The following is a 24,824-nucleotide window of genomic DNA, read 5'->3' on the forward strand; positions in this document are numbered from 1 at the left end:
TTTCTGTCCTTTATTGTGCCCATCTTTGCATGAAATATTCCCTTGGTATCTCTAATTTTCTTGAAGAGATCTCTAGTCTTTCCCATTCTGTTGTTTTCCTCTATTTCTTTGCACTGGTCCTGAGGAAGGCTTTCTTATCCCTTCTTGCTATTCTTTGGAACTCTGCATTCAAATGGGTGTATCTTTCCTTTTCTCCTTTGCCTTTTGCTTCTCTTCTTTTCATAGCTGTTTTTAAGGCCTCCTTAGACCACCGTTTTTCCTTTTTGCATTTCTTTTTCTTGGGGATGATCTTGATCACTGCCTCCCGTACAATGTCGTGAACTTTCATCCATAGTTCTTCAGGCACTCTGTCTATCCAATCTAATCCCTTGAATCTACTTCTCACTTCCACTATATAGTCATAAGGAATTTGATTTAAGTCATACCTGAATGGTCTAGTGGCTTTCCCTACTTTCTTCAATTTAAGTCTGAATTTGGCAATAAGGAGTTCATGTTCTGAGACACAGTCAGCTCCAGTCTTGTTTTTGCTGACTGTATAGAGCTTGTCCATCTTTGGCTGCAAAGAATATAATCAATCTGATTTTCATATTGACCATCTGGTGATGTCCATGTGTAGAGTCTTCTCTTTTTTGTTGGAAGAGGGTGTTTGCTATGACCCATGTGTTCTCTTGGCAAAACTCTGTTATCCTTTGCCCTGCTTCATTCCGTACTCCAAAGCCAAATTTACCTGTTATTCCAGGTATTTCTTGACTTCCTACTTTTGCATTCCAGTCCCCTATAATGAAACGGATATCTTTTTTGGGTGTTAGTTCTAGAAGGTCTTGTAGATCTTCATAGAACCATTCAACTCCAGCTTCTTCAGCATTATTGGTCAGGACAGAGACTTGGATTACTGTGATATTGAATGGTTTGCCTTGGAAACGAACAGAGATCATTCTGTCATTTTTGAGATTGCATCCAAGTACTACATTTTGGACTCTTTTGTGAACTCTGATGGCTATTCCATTTCTTCTAGTTCAGGTAGACCAGGTTCAAATCCTGGCTCTGTCCCTAACTGAATTTTTGGTGTCACAGGTCACTTACCTTCCTTGAGCCACCTATGAGATAGAGCTCTTTTCTTTCTAATTCATTAATTTAAAACTTTTATTTGTTTATTATTGAAGCACAGTTGATGTACATTATATAAGTTGCTTGTGTACATTGTAGTGATTCACAATTTTTAAAGGTTAAACTCCATTTATAGTTACTATAAAATATTGGCAGTCTTTCCTGTGTTGTGTAATATACCCTTGTAGCTTATTTTATACCTAATAGTCTGTACCTCTTAATCCCCCACCCCCATGTTGCCTCTCCCCTATGAAATGCAGTTGTTAATGGTACTGACTTCCCAGAGTCTTAGGCAAAGTGAATGAGAAATAATAAATGAGAACCACTCATTGTCAGGCACATGGTACTCAAAACAATGTGGCGATTGATATTATTGCCTGCAAAATATCTGACCCAGTGCGTGCAGTGTGCACTTACTTCGATCTGATTGCCTCTTCCTCCAGGAAGCCTTCTCAGAAGCCCCCAGACAAGGTTAGGTCTTGAAAAACATGGTCCTGCCCCAATGCTCCTAAGAGGCCTCTTGAGAATGGTACCTGCGGGTCAGTCTTCCCTCTGACATAGTCACAACCAGTGAAAATAATGATGTGTCATGAGCCATGCTGATTAACATGCTCTGATTGTGGCCACGGCTGTGTGGAAGGAAGCCGCAGGACCACAGGAGGGGATGTTAAAATATTACATTAATCATCCCTGTAATTAATGTCCAACGTCCTCCTTCCTCCCTGGAATGCAGCGTCAGGAAACGTGCCTGCTCATCTAATGGTGTTTCTCCATGCTTAGCAGGCTCTTAGTAAATATTAAATAACTGAAAGAATAAGAGAACCATTGAGCCCAATTCAGTTTTATCAGGAATTCAATCATTCCTTCCTTCAACAAATACTTCTTGAACATCTGCTGTGTGCTAGGCACTATTCCAGGCTCTGGGGGTATACCACCGAATAAAACAGACAAAGATGCTTGCCCTCGTGGGGTTTATGTTTGCCTGGGCATGGATACATATCCCCGAGGGATATCTTGCTCATCACTCTTGGAATCGTCTTCTATTTTTAAATTTTTTCTTTTAAAAAGTTGAAGGATAGTTAATTTGCCATGTTGTGTTACTTTCAGGTGTAGAACAGAGTAATTCAGTTTATGTTATCTATACTCCTGTGTAGATTCTTTTTCCATTAGAGGTTATTATTAATACAGGATACTGAATATAGTTCCCTGTGCTGTATAGTAGATCCTGTTGTTTTCTTGTTCCTTAGATGCTAACTTGTGTCTGACTCTTTTGCAACCCCATGGACTATACCTGCCAGGCTCATCTGTCCAAGGGATTTCCCAGGCAAGAATACTGGAGTGGGCTGTCATTTCCTTTCCCAGGAGATATTCCTGACCCAGTAATCGAACTGGAGTCTCCTGCTTGATGGGCAGATTCTTTACCACAGAGCCACCTGGGAAGCCTCCTTTTGTTTATTGATTTTATATATAGCAGTGTGTCTCTGTTAATCCCAAGCTCCTAATTTATCCCACCACCCCCGCTTTCCCCTTTGGTAACCATAAATTTGTTTTCTCTGCCGGTGAGTCTATCTCTGTCTTGGAACCACCCTCTTTACGATTGGGTCCAGCCATTCAAGGTTCAAGGTCTGTGGGAAACTTCATGTATCTTACCAGCGTCCACTGAAGGGGTGTGGAAGAAGCTTGGAATGGATCTGAATGACCCTCAGCCACCGTGGCTTCACTGGGAGCCCCTTCAACTACACTGACATGCCCGCTGTCTTGCAGGTCATGCTGTCAGAGCGAAAAGGCACAGATGAACTGTACGCCGTGAAGATCCTGAAAAAGGACGTGGTCATCCAAGATGATGACGTGGAGTGCACGATGGTGGAGAAGCGGGTGCTGGCCCTGCCCGGGAAGCCGCCCTTCCTGACCCAGCTGCATTCCTGCTTCCAGACCATGGTAACTACCTGGGGGCCGGGCCCCTCCACCTCCAGGCTTCCAGGCTTTGGCCAGAGCGGTTCTAGCACTGGCCACCCCAAAGAGGCACCCGGGCCCTTCCCATCCTGGAGACAGAAAGCTGTCAGGCCCAGGGACGGCCGCGGAGGATTTTTCTGAGGTTGCCACTGAGAAACGCTCTCCCCTGAGGCAGATGCTGTTTCAAAAAAGATAAAGGAAGGAACTCAGGCAATTGGTTTTATAACCAACTGAGCAGGGCCCTCCTCTGGCAGCAAGAGGTGACCTGGGGATGGGAACTCAGGACTTTCAGTCCCACAATCTGAGATGTTCTAGCAGCAGTTACAGATGGGGATGAGGGCAGAGGTCCTCACGGGTGCCCCTACAGGGTCACAGTCAGGCCTCCAGACCCTTCAGATAAATGCGTGATTCCATGCTGCAGGTTGCATGACCCTCATAGGACTCCTGGGGCAGGGGGCGCAGCCTGGGCAGGGGCTGGTGAGCTCAGAGCCAGGCTTCTAAGAAGAAGAGGGAATCTGTGTACTATCTGCCATTCACCATGATTCTGCTTTCATCTGTGAGAATGAGACATCCTTTGAACAACCTCTTACCTTCCCCTTTGCACACTAGACCTGGGTCTCCATCCCTAAGCGGGTGCTTGTGGCGATCAGACCACTATCTGGGGACCCATTCACCTCACCGGGCTCTGCTATCACAGCCCCCATAGCATTGACTGGTAACTCTCCCCCTGTCTGTCTCCTTTGCTTTAAGAGCACGACCTTCTCAGACGTAGGACCTAGCTTTCTCAGCCATCTGCCTCATTTGTGAGCCTTTCCCAGGTACCAGACACTGTGTGTGTAGAGGGGGTGGGAGTAGGGGAAGGAAGGCAGGGCAGAGCCCAAATGCAAAGAGATACAGAGTTAATTCTTGCTTTGGAAGCTTCTCAGGGCCAAAGGCCTCAGAGTCTTAAAGACGTTTTAAGGGCTTGTTCAAGATTATTTTGACTTGCTCCAGTTTGCACCCTCCGTTCCGATTTTAGAACCCAACTCCTGTGCGTGATGGGATGCCATTGCAAGCTGTGTGTGCTTTAAAGTTTCTTTTCTCCTCCAGCATCCCCAAGTCCTCTGCTCCGCTAAGTTTGATTAAGTCCCCCGCCGACCTAGAAAGACCCGGAACTGGGTTTGAGGTGGGTTTTCTCAGTGCAGGCTGTACCCTAGGGGTAAAACTCCCTGTGGTGAGAGGGGCAGAGTCAGAACCCGGCTCCTTCCTTGTTGTGAGAGTTTCTTGATACCTATTGGGCTCAGAGGGACCTGGGTTCACATCTCAGCTTTGTCATTTTCTGGCTGAGTGGCCTTGAGAATATTACGCAACCCCCCCTGGGCCTCAGTCTCTCCATATGTAAAAGGGATAATAGTAGCTGCATCCAAGGTTGCTATGAGGAGGAAATGAGATTACATGTGAGAAGTGCTTAACGCAGTGCTTGTTACCTGGTAAACACTCTAGCACTCTGCTCAGTCGCTCAGTCGTGTCTGACTCTTTTGCGACCCCATGGACTGTAGCCCGCCAGGCTCCTCTGTCCTTGGGATTTCCCAGGCAAGTATACTGGAGTGGGTTGCCACCTCCTACTCCAGGGGATCTTCCTGACGCAGGGATCGAACCACATCTCCTGCATTGGCAGGCAGTTGCTTTACTTTAGCACCTCCTGGGAAGCCCCCAAACACTCATAAACGCTGGTTATCCACTTCACAGACATTTAACATTGGCCTTGGCCTAGACTGGTACTGAGGTATAGAGCTGAGGAAGCTAGGTTCTCTTTTTGAGAAGCTGGGTCCTGTTTTCTCCTCTGAAAGCAAAGGCAACAGACATGGGGATATTACCGAACAATGTAATGATGCTGTGATAGCAGAATCTGGAGAAGTCAAGGGGTCCCTAGATTGTCCCCTGATGCCACAGGGGCATCTGTGTTTTGGGTGAAGGGATGGTTTTTCTGCTGGGGGCCTTTCCCCGAATCCCAATCTCCCTGCCACAAGTCATCAAGAGAGGGAACATTCTTGGCAAATGTGTGCAGTATTTCTTTTGGGGATTTTGACCCACCAGCCTCTTTTCAGGGTCTGCTGGTGACAACGGGCTATAAGAAGATTTTCACTCCACTGCAGGCAAGACTAAGAGCTGAAGTCATGTTTACCAAAGTGTGAAGCATGTACCACCATGCAGTGTGATGCTGGGCAGTTTGAAGGGTGATTTTGGGTGCTGCACGAATTTTAAATTGTGTTTAGTTCGCTGTACATTCTTCTGAGTACCTCGAGGAGAATGTTTCTATTTGGTGCTAGCATGGCCATTAACATCTTTCTAATACTTGCCTTTTTCACAAAGAGGGAGAGGACCAGGAGTCAGGTTCTGAGCTTTGACAAATAGTAGTTTCTTTTTACTTACCTATTTTTAATTGAGGGATAATTACTTCACAATATTGTGTTTGTTTCTGCCATACATCAACATGAAACAGTCATAAGTATACAGTTTCCTTTTTTAATATTTATTTGGCTGTAGTCAACATGAATCAGCCATAAGTATACAGTTTCTTTTAAAATATTTATTTAGGCTGTGCTGGGTCTTTATTGCAGCATGCGGGATCTTTAGTTGCAGCATGGAACTCTTAGTTATGGCATGTGGGATCTAGTTCTCTGACCAGGGATCGAACCCAGACTCCCTGCTTTGGGAGGATGGAGTCTTAGCCACTGGACCACAGGAAAGTCCCTAAATAGCAGTTTCTAAGTCATTGTTTGCTTTCATTTTATGTATTTTTTTTTACAGATTTCATTCATTTAAGACAGCACTATAAAGTCTTTTAACTTTTAAGTTTTGAGGTATTATAAGACAAACATAAAGAAACCTCACACAATTAGTGTTTTAATAATGAGTTTTTACAGAGTTAAGCTCCTTATACCACCATCCAGGTCAAGAAAGAACTTTGGCAGCCACTCTAAAAGCTTGTCTGTGTCCTAATCTTCCATCTCCCCACAAATGGTAGCTTTACTTCCTTGCCTGTCTCTATAGTTTTATCACTTAAGTTTTATCATCCCTTGATAAGATAGTTTACTCTTTCCCATTTGTGGAAATTTGATGTGTCTTTAATATAATGATTTCCTTTTCCATTCCTTCCATCCTTTCTTTTACCTGATAAAGAGCCTGGGTTGTCTGACCCACAGCATTTTCACAGTCCGAATTTTGCTGATTGCTGTCTGGGAGCTGCTGTATCTGTTTCCTCTGTCCCCTGTTTTTTTGAAAATTGGAATCTGGACCTAGAGGCTTGGCCAGACTCAAGTTTGATCCCTTGGGTAAGACCATAGGTGGCTGTTTTTTGTTTTTTTTTTTTTTAATCCAAAGGCACATTATGTCCAGTTGCCTCTCTTTTTGTATGTTGGCAACCAGAGATGCTCTGTGTCTGGGTCCGTGAATTCATAAAGGACTGTGAGGTGGTGATTTCCTAATTCTGTCATTTCTTTTTCTTTGTTTTTGGATGTTTTTATAAAGAGAGACTTCCCTCACCTGTTTTTTTGTCCCCTGGTGATACAGTTCATCTAGAAATCAGGATAGATAAATGAGACTTTTCTGTTACTTGACAGTTTTCATGAATTGGTTCACTGTTATGCCCCAAAGGTGACTAAAGTTTGCTTTTAAAATAAAATTTTTGAGTAAAACAATAGAGTCTTTGTAAAGAAAAATGTTAAGTGAGCAACAATTCACATCATGTGAGACTTGGCAGAGATGGAGAAGGGCATGAATCTTACAAGTCCAAATCTCTAATGTTACCTTGGGGAGTTAAAGCCTGGAGGTATTCAAGTCACCACTAGACCCTTAGACCTCTAGATTCCCTCATCCCTGCGTCTTCTCTGTTTTCCATTGACAGTTCCTAAATTGACTCGTGGAGACCACCAGATGAAGGACAGTTTCAGTGGTAGACTAAGAAGGAGATCTTATTCTCAAGGAAGAGGCTGGGCTATCTTTGAGGAGCAGTTTTCAATTTCAGCTGGATGTGTTGAGATTGGGGGAAATTGATCACTGATGACTAATACTCATTAAATAAAGTATCTTCATTTGTAATTTACCATTTTAAACATGATAGAGTGGATTTGAGGCTCTTCTTTTAATGCTGAGTCTTGAATTTCAGTATGCTTTCTGGAACTGGGGAGTAGGGCCTGGGCGTGCATGGAAACGATGCAACATCCTGGGTCCCCTCCATGAGCCAACACCTGCCAGGGAAGAGAGGTTAACAGTCAAGAGAACTGAATGGATTCGAGTCCTGTGTGGGGAGAAAAGCCTCCTCTTAAAGACTGGCCCCATCCAGCAAGGCTGGGGATGGAACTGGTTGCTTTCTGGTTGGTGAGGATCAGATGAAATCGTTATCCCGTCTGTATTGTTTGCGGGGAAAAAAATGTAACTTCTCACATGCCTTGTGGGGTGGCCAAAATTAAGAAAAAAGAACAAAAACCTGTAACTTTAAATAGCAGAGTTATGCCTGGCCCAGGGAAATGCCCTTCCTGCCAGTTGAGCATGAGGCCCTTGGGGGCTGAGCAGGGTCAGCTGAGAGGAGAGCCAAGACTCCTCCTATCTCACATCCAACACCACATCACTCAACAGATGCTTGTTGAGTGAAAGGCCCCCATTGAAATGTTTTTGTTTACTTTTTCCTTTGGCTAAGCACTTGTATGTTAAGTTTGCATCAACTTATTTCAGAGATTTAATAATGCAATAGGGCTTCCCCGGTGGCTCAGTGGTTAAAAAAAAATCTGCCTGCCGAGCAGGAGACCTGGGTTTGATCCTTGGGCGGGGAAGATCCCCTGGAGAAGGAAATGGCAACCCACTCCAGTATTCTTGCTTGGGAAATCCCATGGACAGAGGAGCTTGGTAGGCTATAGTCTATGGGGTCGCAGAAATGTTGTACATGACCTAGAGACTAAACAATAAGAATAATTTCTACAATACATGAGACACAGGTCCAGTCATGTTAAGTCACATGGATGATGGTCCCTAAATGGGTCCCAGCATCACCCCCATTTCATAGACGAGGGCACTGAAGCCATACATATAGCTCGTACATTTCAGGGCCAGGATTGGAAGCCAGGCAGCCAGGCTCCAGGGGGCTTTACACTTCATCACTACACGGTGAGGTCTTCTGAGTGTGTGTTCCCTGATTCCCACTTCATCTGACTCGCCTGGGGTGGAACTGCCAGCAACCAGCCTGTCTCTTGGCTCCAGCGGGGGCCCGACCACATCCCTCACCTGCCCCTTAAAATACCAGCCCTGTGACATCCCTCCAATTTCCCACCCTTGGGGTGGACCTGATTCTCCATCTGAGCATCTACCATGGTGTGGGCCTGTGAATACTCTGCGTCATTCCAGCCTCACAGAGAATTTTGCAGTGGAAGGATTTACCTGACATCCCACCTTGCAGGTGAAAGGATTGAGGATCTGGGATGTGGAGGGTAGTTTGCCCTCGACACAGCACTGCTGAACCCAGAATCCAAGTTTTTTCTAATAGGTTATGTTGAGTTGCTACCAAAACGGCCTTAACAGATAAAAACAATAAAAAGCGGCAGCTGGCGTTAGCATGTCAGTTAGAGTGTCAGGCTCTGTGCTCAATACTCTACAGATAACCTCTCATTTTATCCTCCTGACACCACCCTGGGAGAGCCCTGGAACTGCCGCCAGTGTAGAGATAAGGGCACTGATACTCTGAAAAGTAACTTGAGCATTGCCACATGGGAGCAGGGGAATGGTAATCCCAGCTACTATTCACAGTGCTCTCATCTGTGAAAAGGGGCTGGGGGGCTGGGATTTGCTCTGTAAGACTCTAGAACCCTCAACCTTGAAGCCTTGCTAGCTTGCCTCTTACATCCAGACTCCTTTTTCTAGCTTTTATATTATCTTCACTGTCACAATCACGTCTGATTTTAACAAAGACACCATAAGCACATACTACTGTTCACATTCCTCAAAGGAAGCCAACCCTCAGAAATTTGCAATAGCTCAGGTTACACTGTAAGTGACACTAGTCTCCGTGGTGGCTCAGCTGGTAAAGAACCTGCCTGCAATGCAGGAGACCTGGGTTTGATCCCTGGGTCGGGAAGATCCCCTGGAGAAGGGAAAGGCTATCCACTCCAGTATTCTTCCACGGACAGAGGAGACTGGCGGGCTTCCATCCATGGGGTCACAGAGAGTCGGACATGAATGAGTGACTAACACTTTGACTTTGATTTTTGACACTGTCGGTGAGTGGCAAGTGACCTAATGCCCCTTCAGGTGTTCGTTTCACTGGGAAAGCTCACTCACGTGAGCAGGAAAGCCCAGGAAGGTGGTCATCGTTACCTTCTGGAATTACATCTCCCCCTGACCCCAGATTGGTGCTCTAGAGGTGGAGCCTGAGCTGGAGTAGACAATATCCCTAAAGCCAGCATCCCTGAAAGTCAGATCATTACTGCCAGTCTGCAGACGGTACTAATGCTTATTGATTCTGTCAACAAGTATTTATTTGTTGACATAAATGTGTCAGGACCCAGCTGCACCACTGGGAGGATGCATCCATGAACAGAAGGGATAAAAGTCCCCTGTTCCTTTGGAATTTACATTTGAGTGGGGGAGACAGATAATAAACAATAATAACAAAAAATAAGGGAGCAAGAGATGATGGATGAAGACAGAGATGCTATTTTTGATTGGATGATCAGGGGAGGTATTTCTGATAAGGATGACATTTGAGCAGAGACCAGAGCAAATGAGGGAGCGAGGCATGTGGATATCTCGGGGCAAAGTGTTCTAGACAGCAGGAAGAATGAGTGTAAACGCCCCAGGCAGGGACATGCTCGGCGTGTTTGAGGAGCAGCGACCAGGCCAGTGTAGCCCGAGTGGAGTGTCATTTTGTATCTTGTGACCCAGAATTCCTTTATGAATCAGCTACCTTTTAAAAAAAAATGACAGATCTAGTATATCATGCTGCAGACTTGCTGTGTTTTTCTTGTATAGACAGAATTTGGAAGATAAAAGATTCTTAATAAAAGAAAAAGAATCTTGATGGTGGTCAGAATAGATAAAAGGGGAAAAGACGCCCCACCAATGTATGAAACAGCTTTTGTCATCCTTAAAATGATGCAAATTTAATTTAAAAAAACTTGTTTAGAAAAGCAAAGTTACATCAGAAGTATTCTTAGACAACTGGATTTTTTAAATCCTTGAAAAATATGCATGGCTCAATTTAACAGAAGATGTAAGATATCAAATTCTATTTAAGAGATTGTTCTAAATGTGTTAAAATTGGATTTGCACATGGAAAAGAATCAGAGATATACACAAATCAAAACATTGATTTAGGGAGGGGCCTGTGGGTAATTGTCTTAATTTTGAATTTATATTACTTCATGAGGGTCTGTGATAAAATACCTTAAAAGTGTTGAATGTACTACAAGGTGGCAAAAGTTGATCCTGACATTGTTGTTCAATTGCTAAGTCGTGTCCAAATCTTTGCAGTCCATGGACTATAGCATGCCAGGCTTCCCTGTCCTTCACTGTCTTCTGGAGCTTGCTCAAACTCTTGTCCATTGAGTCAGTGATGTCATCCCACCGTCTCATCCTCTGTCTTCCCCTTCTCCTCCTGCCTTCAGTCATTCCCAGCACTAGGGTCTTTTCCAATGAGTTGGCTCTTTGGATCAGGTGGCCACAGTATTGGAGCTTCAGCTTCAGCGTCAATACACAGATGCAAAAGCCATCAGAAGGGGGTTGAATTTTTAGCAAATTGCTCATTAGAAGAACTGGTCTTAGGAGAATGGGGTTTAGGCCCATTTTTCTAGAAGTACAAAGGGATAAGTAGGAGCTTCTCAGTCAAATAAATCGAGGTCTGAGATTTCTGGCTGTGTGACCTCCAGGAATTCATTTAACAGATCTGAATATTGGTCTCATCATCTTTAAAGTGACATAAGAAGTGAAGATTAAAAGAGATGGTATACAAAGTGCAGAACAAATAATAAATGAGGCTACCCCTTTGAGCTGTGCTGTAGAGGCACCTGGCTGCCTGGGCACAAAAGGATTGCATTTCCTCCAGCCTTTTTGCAGTGTTTCCCAGGGACAGTTGACAGCCCAGCACATTCATGCAATTTCCCAACTGCCGGTGGGCACAGGCAGTTGAGTCTCCTTAGCAAAACATCTATTTTAAATGTTTTCTTTTCAATTGAACATATGCACTTCTTTTTTTTTTTTTAAATAGAATTAGATTTCATGAGTCATTGAAGGACAGAAGTTACTTCCTCCCCAAATTTGCTGTCGTGGCCCAGCAAGAACTCAGTTGCAAGGCATGCTGGGAGGGACGTCAACCCAGAATGCAAAAAGGGACAGTGAAGGGGATGAGGATGATTTTGCTTGTAGAGCTGGCCCCTGATGGCATGTCCATTGAGCACGAAGAGTGTCTAAGGGGTCCTTGTAATTCGGGGTCAAGTTTGGGTTGGCAGCGGTATCCAAGGATATGGTTTGATGTAAGAGTGTTGTCGTAGGAAGCTCTTGGCAGTAGTCTCTCTGGTAGAGTTGCAAGAAATAGAATACCCTTCTTTCAAATTAGCTGTTAAAAAAGAAAATATTGGAAAGAAACGACCGAAAGGCAATACCTGAGCCTCATGAAGATCTAGAATCTGTAACTTCAAGGCTTTCTAGACTAAATCTCTGTTTCTTTCTCCTTGCTTTCTTTGTTTTTCCCTGCTTATGGTAACATGGCTTCCCTAGCCCCTTGTTTGTCTGTCCACCAAATTCCCCACATTCCTTCCAGTTCATACTCAGGAAAGAGAATCTGATAGGTTCAGTATAGGTCAGTTGTTTTATTCCTACTCCAATCACCTAGTAATTGACTACTAGCCCAGTAGGAAACTTTAAGAAGGAGTTGTATCTACAGGGAAGGAATAACTGGTGCTCTTGTCAGGTGGGAGACAGCATCTTGAGTCCAAGGAGATCGATTGGGTTGGAGCGGGACATAGCCTGCTGTGAACAGTACAAATAGGGTATTCAGTGTCTCCAAGGAGAGGAAGCTGGAGAGATAGGTGTCTGGGCCTTAGGCAGCTAAAGCCATCCAAGAATCTTGGGTGCCGGAAAGGAGCCAGGAATGCAACCCAGGCATGCGGAGCCGGGGTCTGTAGGAATGGACACAGCCTGCTTCTCTCTGCCCTCTTGATGGTGACCTTTCACCATCATTGTGTGTGTTCATTCAGTAATCAAAGGTCCATAGAATTCCAAGGAAGAAGAGAGATGGGCCTAGCCCCAGCCCATGGGGTCGCAAAGAGTTGGACACAACTGAGTGACTGAACTGAACTTGAGAACTTTGTTTTCTATGTGGAAGGGCAAAGCTTAGAAAGCTGAAAATACAGTTAGAGGAGCATCAGATTGCATGATTCTGATAGTGATTCTTAGGCTACAGAATACAGAGAAAATAAGGAGTCACACCCTCATATGAATGAGGCTCCAGCAGTTTGCACAGATTCCCTGTGCCTCATCTGTTACATCTTTGCAAATTCCGTTTGGAGGAGAAGCTGTTCCTGTCCCTTCAAGGAGGCAGAGGAAGTTTAAGTAACTAATGCAAGATCTCAGAGTCAGCAGGATCCCTAGGATTTGCACTCAAGACAAGCTCATGCCGCAGCTAGAGCCCTTAACTGCACAGTGTCTTGGGAGAAACAGATGGATCTCTGCAGTAAGAGAACAGTTTACAGACAGGATTGATTCACCGACCAGCTTGGAAAATCATTAAAGATCATTAAATAGATTAACACTTACTGCACTCACCTTAGATAGGGTACACACTTGGAGTTGCCCACGTTGCTGATTTTTTCTGTCCAGGGCACCTTATTAAAAGTGCCAGGTGTCCTCCTGGCAGTCCCATGGGCATTGTGTCACATCCCACTTTCAGCTGACTTAGAGAAACAGTGATTATCTCTTTAAATGCCCTGCCATTTCCATAAGCCCCCTGGTGAATTCTGCACGTGCAGCCCAGCCATTATTTTATTTTTTTAATTTTTTTTTTTTGGCTGCCCTGGGCCTTAGTTATGGCATGTGGTATCTAGTTTCCCCTCCAGGCCCCCCGCATTGGGAGCATGGAGTCTTAATCACTGGACCACCAGGGAAGTCCCCAGTCATTATCCTCATACTCACACTCCAAATTTGAGAAATGCTATCCAACCATTTTGTACGCTGCAGTGACAGACAGATATTTAATTTATTTACTGATTGAACATGAGAGGTCATGGGGAAAGGAAATTTAAAATTAACTGAAGTCGTTTCACGCTTCAGGGACAAGGGCAGTGTGTAAATGAAAAATCACCACAATAACGAGGACAATTAGGGAGGAACACTTTGAGAGTTGAGCAGACTGGCTAGTTTGAGGGGAAAGATGGTGAGCTTGCCTTTCGGAGCCTTTAATTGGAGTTGACAGTGGAACACCCACGTAGAAACGTCCTGTAGCCAGCTGGAGCTGACTGGAGCTCAGGAGAAAGGGAGAGGGTAGAAACTCAAGTCAAGATTCATCAGCCTAGAGCAGTGAGAGTTGACGTTTTGAGCTGTGACAAGTCCTCTTTGGAAAACAGAGCAAGTAGCAGGAGTCAAGCTGGACTTGGAGTCCAGACTCAATGAGAAAAGTGAAGTGAAGTCGCTCAGTCGTGTCCGACTCTTTGCGACCCCATGGACTGTAGCCTACCAGGCTCCTCTGTCCATGGGATTTTCCAGGCAAGAATACTGGGGTGGGTTGCCATTTCCTTCTCCAGGGGATCTTCCCGACCCAGGGATCAAACCCGGGTCTCCCACATTGTAGGCAGACGCTTTATCATCTGAGCTGCCAGACTCAATACATACTTTCTAATGTCCACGTAGGAGAGGCCAGCACATAGGTCCTGATCCAGACCCACTGCACGTGACTAGGAGAAGGATCTTTAAAACCTTGGAATAATTTTATAGGAACAGTGGGAGAACAAAGTCAAATTTTAGGACATTATGGGGGGGGGCGGCAGGGGGGAACGGGCTTCCCAGGTGGCTCAGATGGTAAAGAATCTGCCTGCAATGCAGGATACCCAGGTTCGATTCCTGAGTTGGGCAGATCCCCTGAAGAAGGGAATGGCTACCAATTCTGGTTTCAATGGACAGAGGAGCCTGGCGGGCTACAGCCCATGGGATCACAAAGAGTCAGACACGATTGGGCAAACTATCTATGGGGGGAATAATTATGGTAGAATTGGAGGTGTTGGTTGAAGGCCGTTTCATGAGCTGAAGTCCCCAGAGCTCACCCTCTGTACCTGCCGTGCAGTTTCTCTGAACACATCCTACTTTAGATGATGGCTTGAGTTAGTCATGTATTTGTCTTAACCAAGATTCTGAATTCTCTGAAGGCAAGACCTGCATCTTATCAGTTTTGTTCCTTTAACTCCTAACACCGTGACTTACAAAAATAAATGCTCAGTAAAAGTTCTGAAAAAGTTCATTTCCCTGCTCAGGATGGGCTCTAGGTTGCCCTTGGCAGTGTTTTCCAAATTTTAATCTTCCTTGCTCTGGAGTGGGAGATGAACTTGGTGGTACAGGGACGTTTGCTTTTAAAATAAGGCATTTAAGGAATTGATGTACCAAAAGCAGACTGGTTATAGTATAGAATCAACAGAGTCCCGGTAGACATTTATTTTTTTTACAGAGGAAACAGTGACTCTCCATTTGTGAATTTGATATGAAGTTTTAAAATTTTTAAGTAACTGTGTTTAAGTTAAAAAAAAAGTGAGTTAATGAGAAAATATTTCAAAATAAGTAAATTTTAGTAAATGAGTTAGATGACATACTCAGTTTAAAGTGAGAAGACTGAAGTTTGGGTGGATGGCCCCACTCCTCTTTTGGAACTCCATGCATTCTACTCTCCCTCACCAGCGGTTGTTCAGATAAGTCTGATTCTCTGCTACCCCATAGACTGCACACCCCAGGCCTCCCCGTCCTTCACCATCTCCTGGAGTTTGCTCAAACTCATGTCCATTGAGTCAATGATGTTGTCCAACCATCTCATCCTCTGTTGCTTCCTTCTCCTTCTGCCCTCAGTCTTTCCCAGCAGCAGGGTCTTTTCCAGTGAGTCGGCTCTTCACATCAGTAGCTGTAAAATCAGGGGCTTCAAGTGCTAGTGATATTTTTTCACAGTACGCATCAAAATAAACACAGAACTATAAAGGTAAAACCATATGTATCCATAGCCCACCTAAAATTATCTCCCTCCCCATTTTAGGAAACGTTGCCATTTGGAGGTTTATCTGGTCTCCCCACTTGCCTGGGGAATCCTTACTGTCGGGCACCACGGATCATTCACAGCAGCATTTCTGGCAGTAGAAGAGCCTGGCATAGAGTGGGCATCATTAAGTATTTGCTCGGAAAATGAAAGGACAGCAAGATGCCAGCTGTAACGTTTAATAGCTGAAGCGCCAGTGTGCCAACACCACACTCGGTACAGTTCAGAGACGACAGATCTCAGGGTGGCCCCACATACAGTTCAAGGTAGAAACAGAACACAGAACATGGCATTATCCACCCTGGAGCTCTCTCCCTGATGTTGGGATTCTAACTAACGAGTTTGGGGGTGGGGGGCAAGTTGAGTTCTTTCAAGCAGTAAGCAAGCTCCTGAAATCTCTCCCTCACTTACTTCTCTCTCTGTGGCCAATGCCATCTGCTAGTTTTAAAAATAATTTTTAAAAGCAAGTGTTTTGGTTCTCTTCAACGTGCAGCAAAGACAGATGCTATTTTTAGGCTTGTTTTCTATCAAAAAACCCCTTAAGAACCAGGGGTTGGTTGTCGGCAGTTCTGGCTGACTGTCTCCACTCTGCCACTAACTTGTAAGTGACCTTTTTGCAAATCTCATATGCCTTGGACACTGAGAACAGAAGTGATAATTCTGTCTCTCATTAGAGATGTTGAGAGGGTGAAGTACTGTCGGGGTGAGAAAGTCCTACAATAGTTCAAAAATAATTGATTAACCCGTACCCTTCCCTTGTGGTCTGCCAGCTTTTTTGACACATGGTTGGACTTATATATCCCCTCCCTTCCCCCCTGGACAGAGAGCTCTCAGACAGGAGGACACAGCCACACATCCATGCAGTGTCTGGGTGAGAACCTCACACAGGAAGCTGTATAATAAGAGGTTAGAAGTGTGGACTCTGAAACCAACCTGCCCAGGTTCAAATCCTGCCAGAAATGATAATCCTTGTCACATTGAATTGTTTAGAGAGATAAATGAGATAAAATATATGAAGCGCTTTGTCACATAGCAAGTGCTCACAGGTGGCAGCTTTATTGAATGGTTGTTATTCTAATTATTGGACACTCAGTATACATTTGACACATGCACGTATGACTGTTATGTATAAGACCAAGTTCTGTGCGCTGTAAGGAAGATTTTTTTTAACGGTAGATTCAACCTTTGCTGTAAGGCCACCATCATGTTGTTCAGTTGCTCAGTTGTGTCTGGCTCTTTGCAACCCCATAGACTGCAGCACGCCAGGTTTCCCTGTCCTTCACTGTCTTCTGGAGTTTGTTCAAACTCAAGTCCATTGAGTTGATGGTGCCATCTGACCATCTCAACCTCTGTCACCCCCTTCTCCTCATGTTTAAATACTTTATATATGTACTTACTCCATAGGACAGGTGAATCATGTCCACTTTACAGGCAGAGAGAAAGCTGGAGGTTTGAGAGGTTAAGTAACAGCAGTTACAGAGCTAATACATGGTGGAGAGAGACTTGAAGTCCTGTATTGATTTCATCGGGACCCTTTGCCCTACACATCACTTCTCTCCTAACTCCGCTCCTGGTATAACAGCCCCACACAATAGCTTCATGACTTCTGACAGCAAATCCCTCTTTTAAATTGGCGATCCCGCCACTCCAACATATAAATAATACCCAAACACATATTTCACAACATGACCAGTCCTGGAAGCCACACACAGGACTTCTACAGGATCCTGTTAGTTACAGAAGTCAGTCCAGTTCGTAGAGGGAAGGGACGACACCAGGATGTGAACATCGGGCAGTGAAAATCACCGGAGGGGGCGCCTCATGGAGGCTGGCTCCCACGGCTGCCTATTACCTATCATACGATTATTCACGTAGTAGTCTTCACTCTTTATCAAAATTATTTTTCTCTGAAATGATGGCCATTAAGTCACAAGGTTGGTGTGCTGATTGTATTTTCCAGTACAAACGAGTAAATTTAGCATTATTAATTTTTTCTAAGTATTTATTTTTTACTGTGCTGGGTCTTCATTGCTGCACGGGCTTTTCCCTAGTTGCAGTGAGTGGGGGCTACTCTCTAGCTGCGGTGTGTGAGCTTCTCATTACGGTGGCCTCTCTTGTTGCGGCTCCAGGGCAGCAGAGCAAGGCTCGGTAGTTATGGCGCATGGGCTTAGTTGCTCTGCGGCATGTGGGATCTTCACAGATCAGGATTCGAACTTGTATCTCTCTGGCAAGTGAATTCTCTGCCACTGAATCACCAGGGAAGTCCAGTGTTATTCAGTTTTTAAAAAATTTCAGAGACTTTTCTGGTGGTCCAGTGGCTAAGACTCTGCGTTCTTAATTCGAGGGGCCTGGGTTCAATCCCTGATTGGGGAACTAGATCCCACATGCTGCAACTAAGAGTTTGCATGCCGCAACTAAAAACCAGCACAGCCAAATAAACAAAAAGATTTTTTAAAAATTTCACATTCTGACTCATGTCAATGTATAGTAAAAACCACTACAATATTGTAAAGTAATTAGCCTCCAACTAATAAAAATAAATGGAAAAAAAAATTTCACATTCTTCCTGATTTCACTTGTGTACTTCCAGTGGCACAAATACTCCATTTGGGGAATCAAGGCACCTGGCATGTCGTGGAGTCCTAGGGGGTTGGATCATAAATCTCAGCTATTACCTGCTCTCCATCCGGGGCCCAAGAAACTCCAGAAGGCTGACTTTGCTCTTTGCTGTCTCCTCCAGGATCGCCTGTACTTCGTGATGGAGTATGTGAACGGCGGTGACCTCATGTACCACATCCAGCAAGTGGGCCGGTTCAAGGAGCCTCACGCCGTGTAAGTGGTGCTCTGCTTTTCCCTTGGGATGAATGAGTGGGTGGTTAGTTCCTTTGGGTTTTTAGCCAAATAAGAATTTTAAATATCTTGGGCTTCTTTAAGAGAAATGCGTGGCCGGGACAGAGGGTGTTCTGCTGAGATGGGCTACTTGTTTCTTGCTTAACACCCGCTAAGAGCTGGAAGCTTGAAAACCACAGCTATTTCTTGACCTCCACATTTTGCCCCTGGCTCTTAAGGAAAGCCCTAAAAATTCCTTGGGGAATGTCACTGTAGGTTTTGTGTTTTCCTTTGCCCATATTGGTTGAGAGCTTTCCATGTGCCAGGCTCAGAGATTTGAGAGACTTGCTCACAGTCACAGAGCTCGTGTGAGGCAGACCCACAATTCTGACCCAGATCTTCCTTGCTCACGTTCTTGCTCCCTCCTAGCTGTCCTCATTCCAGGGAGATGAAAGCTCAAGCTGCATAGTGACTATACTCTGTGGCTCTTGGAGTGGGGAGACTGACTCTGGGTTTTTGGAGATCTGTTTCCCCTGCTGAGTCCGTTCCATCACCTTCAGTCCACAAGGCAGCCGGTCTCTTTTTTCTGGAACACGTTTCATCCTGTGTCTCCCTGCAGTTGGTGAATAGGAGCATGGCAAGTCACAGGATCGCCAGCGATAACCTCTCCTAGGGAGGCTGCTGGGCTCCTACTGTCCCCTCTAGGAAGCCCATGGGGCTCACCCAGGGCCCCATCCTGTCATTGCAGAGGCCTCCTGGCTCCCGTGCAGCTCAGCCTTGCCCCCTCACCTCCCCCTGCCCAGGTCATGAGCACTGATTCTGGGAGGGTTACCATTTCCGTGCTTCCAGGTCATGCCATTTGCGTGTCTTGGCACAATTCTAATGGGTTGGTTAGAAGTAAAAGGACTTCTAACATCTAATTGACCACTGACCTTCATTCCATTATTCCATGAGACACGTTGTCAGAACACTTTACAGAGTTCCCCGAAGCCCTGCCCAGCCTTTATAACCAGGTTTTCTGATTCTCCCCAAATCTCTCTCTTAGATTTTGAAAATGAAAAGCTAACACTTCAGCCAGATGCTGTTTCCAATTCTGGCTGTGCTATTTATTAGCTGTGTGACTTGGTCAGAGTATTTCATGTCACTAAGCCTCAGTTTCCTCATTTGAGGAACAGGGAGGTAATCATAGCACCTCGTTGTTGTTTAGTCGCTGAGTCGTGTCTGACTTTTTTGAGACCCCATGGATTGTAGCCTGCCTGGCTCCTCTGTCCATGGGATTTCCCAGGCAAGAATAGTGGAGTGGGTTGCCATTTCCTTCTCCAGGGGATCTTCCCAACCCAGGGATTGAACCTGCATCTCTTGCATTGGCAGGCATATTCTTTACCACAGGGCCACTGCCTTATAAGATTATTGTTAAGGTTTAATCAGATAATAACCTGAAATGATACAAGGTCAATGGTAAGCCTTCAACAGATGTTAAGTGTTGTCATTGAGATATTTTAACTTGTTATCGTCTGAAACGATCCTTCTCCAGCCAGTTCATCATATCCTGTGGCCTCCTCCCCACTAAACAGTTGCTGAACCTCTGCCCACCCCCATTTGGTCCTTAAAGCAGCCTCTAGCTCTCCAAACCCTGTTCATCCATCCAGACTCCCATACTTCGTTTTATGAGATGTATGGTTGACCATCCATGGTGAGACATTCATGCCCTATGCCCAGTTCAATATTGTATTGAATTCTGAGAGTTGCCAGGCATATGGTGTCCTTGAATTTCTCCATTGCTTTTTTTTTTTTTTTAATTTCAGATTTTACGCTGCAGAAATTGCCATCGGTCTGTTCTTCTTGCAGAGCAAGGGCATCATTTACCGGTAAGCGAACACTGCTGTACTTTCCATCTCCTCGGCTCCCTCGGCTCCTCCCTTCCCTGCCTCTTTCTTTAACTGCTTTTAAAATTAGAATCCATGGTGGGGGAGGAATCCTCCAGTACTAACTTGGGCATGTGCTCTGCCAGGCAGCATCGCCCACTGCCCTGGCAAAGTTTGGGCAGCTCTGTATGATGATAGAAGATCTTGACGGACTCTGCCTCCAGGGATGGTTTGGAGCCTCAGATGTGAGACCATTTGCTCTAAGAGAAGGAGGCTAACCACTGGGGACCCAGCACGCCTTTCTCTTGCCCGTGGACCCCACATTTGGGAAGCAAGCAAAGACTCTGGGCTGGCAGAATGTGCTGGATCATACTATTATGAAAGAAATTTCTTTCTTTCTTTCTCTTTCCTTTCTTTCTCTCTCTCCCTTTCTTTCTTTCTTTTTGTGCTATGTAACTACAGTTTGGGAATGGATCTCTGAGTAGCTTGCCCTGAAAGACAGGATTAAGTTCAGGACTTGGCATTTGCTCGTTTTTGGAGGAGCAAGTGTATGATCATAGTCGGATGAGTCATCCCACTTTATATCTCATGCAAGGCAGACTGTGGAGCCCGGGGCTGCTATTTGTCAGTGAGTCCAGGGTGTATAATTCTCCTTATACCACATGGATGCAAGCATTCCAGCGCAGGCTCGGGCTGGTTTGTTACACAAGGGAGGCTGGCATAAGGCACGGGGCTTCCAAAGGACACTTGGCCCGGGCGAGGGTCTGTTTAAACGATCTTGAAGAGTCATCAAAGTCCATTTGATTCACTGAGTTGACAAACATTTATTGAAAGCCCACCATATCATATACTGGCCTCTACTCTAGGTGGGGGGATGCAGTGTGAAGAAAACAAAGGCCAACCTCTGTAGAGCTCATATTCCAGTGGTGGAAGACAGATCCCGTAAATCGTAAAAATGCTGTCTGTAGTGAGAAGTGCTATGGAGGAAAGTCAAGCAGGGGATGGGGCTGAGGTGGGCTGGGTGGTGGTGCTTGCCTGACATTCCATAGAGAGCATGAGATTGGAGTCTGAAGAGTTAGGGAAGACCCTGAGAAGCCTGGTCTTCCTAAAGCAACTGAAGGACATGGAAATAAAAGGCATAAAGAGATTAGCTTGGTGATCTCAAGGCAGAAGGTGGAAGTGAGGCTGTGGGCGCTGGTGGTATGAGGGATGGAAGGTGAGGGGCCTTGCCAGAATCCTGCGGAGTCCTGGGGCTTTTTTTCACTCCTTGAGGTAGCAGATCCTGAGTGCACTGAGTCCCCACTCTGCCTGTGCTCCTGATAACGGAGGAATGAAGGTCAAGAAGCAGAGTGGCTTTACCTGGCACAATCCTGATCTCAGTAAAGAAATAGAAACAGCGAGTAATCAGAATAATTTCAGCTGTAAATAGTGTAGTCATTCTACCCATGCTCACCCTCAATGAACATGTGTTACCATGTATGCATGAAATGGGACCCGTGAAGCCTCTGATTCCCCCAGTTTCCCCTTTGACTGTCAGAGTGGGAGCATCTTGTTGTACTGAATGTATTTCTGGTATTGAAAGGTACACATTATCTCCTGTATGACATGAAGACCCCTACATTCAAGCTGATGACTTCAGCTAGTGCTTAAACCAAAGAACAGGGGATCATGGGTAATTGTTCACTCTACACGATTTTCTCCTTACATGCTGACACTTGAATCTGACTCCTCTATGGGATGGGCTTCCACCAGAATAGAATCAGGCACTTAAGCATTGTTGAGAAGATAAAATAAGGGACTGTAAGTTTATTAGAAGAAAACTCAGTCCCAGGGGAGGAACCAGGACAGGAAATTATTTGAGTTCTTGCCAACAGGGCTGGGATTCAAGGCAAGGTTTCTGATATATCAGGGAACTAGATTGGAATCTGGGATCCATTGGTCCAGGTCATAAAATCCAAAGGTTAGGATTCTAGGTGCTAGACCGTGCCTAAATGCAAAGCTTTTTCTCCTAACTGTACGTTCTTCCTTTCCTCCTCCATTGTATTTGTCATTCTTTTAAGCCACTCACCCTCTGAACCTCTTTCATTTGTGGGTAGGAATGGAGTCCATATCTTCCTCTAAAGATTTAACACACCAGATACTTTTTGTAGCCTCCCTATAGGAAGAAAAGACACACAACTCAGACTCTGATGCTTGTCACATTCACTGAAGACCTTGAATCAGAAGTTAGTGACCAAGAAGCAGAGCCAGTAGAATGGAGAGTGGACGGAGTCATCAGCTATGTCTAGTTTCCAGAGGCGTGAGGGGAAGTGGTTCTTAGGAATAGCATCCAGAGTCCAGCATTAGGGCTTCACGGAACAAGGGAGAATGTCTATACCCAATGGTGACATCAGTGGCATCTTCACTGGGTCATTTCTGTGCTGGTTAGTCATTGTTCATGGCTGCCTAGCCTCCAAGTCTGGTTCTCCAGCCTTTTTGGAGATTCTCAGTGCTCCCCCAATTCCTTTCTAAAAACTCCTTTTTTGGTTAAAATAATCAGAGTTGGGTTTTTTTGCTCACAATCAGGAACTTTGGTGGAGACAGCAATTGATAATCAAATGAAAACTGCAAAAAATTTACATGACAGAAGATAAATGGTTTTATAAACTCACAGAGATTGATTTCATGGTGGCAGAGTCTTTTTAGAGGCTTCCCTGATGGCTCAGCGGGTAAAGAATCCACCTGCAATGCAGGAGACATGGGTTCGATGTCTGGTTTGAGAAGATCCCCTGGAGGAGGGCATGGCTACCCACTCCAGCATTCTTGCCTGGAGAATCCCAGGAGCCTGGCGGGCTACAGTCCAAAGGGTTGCAAAGAGTCGTACGTGACTGAGCAACTAAGCACATGCACAGTCTTTTTAAATATTATAAATGCCCTTCTTCTTCATTTGGATCTCTGGTTATTTCGACAGCTCTTAAGTAAAGAGGATGAGGACTCAGTAGATTTGTCCTCTCTGAGGACCAAGACTGGAGATGCTGGGTGAGGGGAAGATGAAAGCCTTCCAAACTTAGTGTCTGATGTGTAGATCGCCATCTTTGGAGTGTGTGTTGATTTTGCTCCTTATGGATTTGTGAACATGAAGACATCTGGCCAGCCCCCTTTAGAAGCACAGATGAGGATTTATTACGTTAAACAGAAGAATGGAGTGGACTGTCAAAACATTATCATGTGACATTATTATGTGACAGTTTGCTCTGGCCCCACGATCTGCTGGCTCTTAGCACCTGAAGCTCCTTTTCTATAATAGACGGAGATGTCATCACTTCTGGGGTTGCCCCAACTGCCTGTTTAGGGACATGTGGTCAGGCTGAGGGAAATGTCATGGGTCTCTGTTAATCAAATCACATGCAGACCTGGTATGTTTATTGCTTCCGAGTCTAGCTTTTCTAAGTTCTAACCTGGCCTTCAGAGACCACTGTGGCTTGTAGAGAAGCATGAAGATTGGATGTGGGTAGTACCATGGACCGTACTAGAGATCCTAGGATGTTGCTGTTGGTAAACAGTGGGGTGCAAATGGGCTTCCCTCTGGGTGAAGAGACCTCACAGACACAGATGGGAGATGCCAGGATATATTTTCAGCTTGTATTCTTTTAGTTGAAAATTATGACAGCAACTCGATTCAAACGAACTTTCGTTAAAAGAGGTGTGTTACGGCTGACATAACTGAAAAGTCTAGGACTGGGGTTCATATGACGTTATGAGCATTTATTCGCTTCCTCTGAGTTCTGCTATATCTATAGTAGCTTTCTTCTCTCCACCTGGTGACCCCTTGCGCATCTAGACTTAGTTTCTACCACCTGAGCAATCCTGATGTAAAAAGAGTTCATCTCTTTCCTGATGGTGCCAGCAAAAATATTGGGGCTGATGTTAATGTTCAGAGGCTTTGATCAGCTCATATGGGGTCACAGGGCCATTCCTGAACTGTGACCAGGAACTGTGATCCACTGTGGCTAGCAGGATGGAGTATTTCCACTGGCCAAGACAGGCCCACATGACCACTCCTGGAACCAGGAATTAAGATCAGCATCACCAACTTCATATGGCTTGAAAATCAAGGAAGCTGTTTCTTCAAAGAAATATTAGGATGTTCTCACCCCAAGATGCTAGAATAGGCAGAGCCACAGATGTCCACCACCCAGCGAAGGTGATTTGAGGGAGAGATCTGAATTGAATGGTAGATCCCTTAACCTCTCAGGAAGTTGGATTTCTAATGGGATTGAGGAAGTCTGGCCCATAGATCATACCTATTCATTGGTGCTGAAACACCCAAGTGATGACTTTGGTATCAGTGTTAAGGGAAAATGTAATGATATTGGAGTCGTCAGATATGCTGGAAATGTGCAGGGGTCCCCAGACACCAAACTCTCCCCATCAACACAGATGAAACAGGATGAGTGGAGCCCGTGTCGTTTACGGCATCACTCTTTGAAGGTGATACCTCCCTGATCCTCTGTTACAGTAACCTCCCCTGTTCCTGTCCACCTCATCATTCTTCTTATTTCCTCATATCATTCATCAGAAGCTGCAATAAGCATGCTTGTAGATTTGAATACTTGGTAATTGACTTTATCCCTCTACTAGAATTAAATCTGAATAAGAGCAAGATGCTTGATTATCTTGTTCATAATATATACTTCGCTCCAAGGGTAGTGTCTGTCACAAAGTAGGTGTGCAACAAATATTTTTTGACTGGAAGTCAGTAGAAACCCCTGGGTTCATGACCTAGGAACTGGCTTAGGGGAGCTTGGGGTACTTGGTGGTAAACAAGATGCTCTCAATCA

At 45.0% G+C, this 24,824-nt stretch overlaps 1 protein-coding gene across 2 annotated transcripts in view; it reads left to right on the top strand.

Annotated features, from left to right (window-relative positions):
* PRKCB (protein kinase C beta) overlaps positions 1–24,824 on the top strand; it is a 359,602-nt gene that overhangs the window by 296,317 nt on the left and 38,461 nt on the right. For both annotated transcript variants that reach the window (XM_043455595.1, XM_043455596.1), the window contains exons 10-12: positions 2,872–3,045; positions 18,051–18,142; positions 19,945–20,007. In XM_043455595.1, coding sequence (XP_043311530.1) covers positions 2,872–3,045; positions 18,051–18,142; positions 19,945–20,007 — 329 coding nt within the window. The remainder of the gene's footprint in view (positions 1–2,871; positions 3,046–18,050; positions 18,143–19,944; positions 20,008–24,824) is intronic.

Source organism: Cervus canadensis, chromosome 32, assembly GCF_019320065.1.
Source record: "Cervus canadensis isolate Bull #8, Minnesota chromosome 32, ASM1932006v1, whole genome shotgun sequence".
Lineage (NCBI taxonomy): Eukaryota > Metazoa > Chordata > Mammalia > Artiodactyla > Cervidae > Cervus > Cervus canadensis.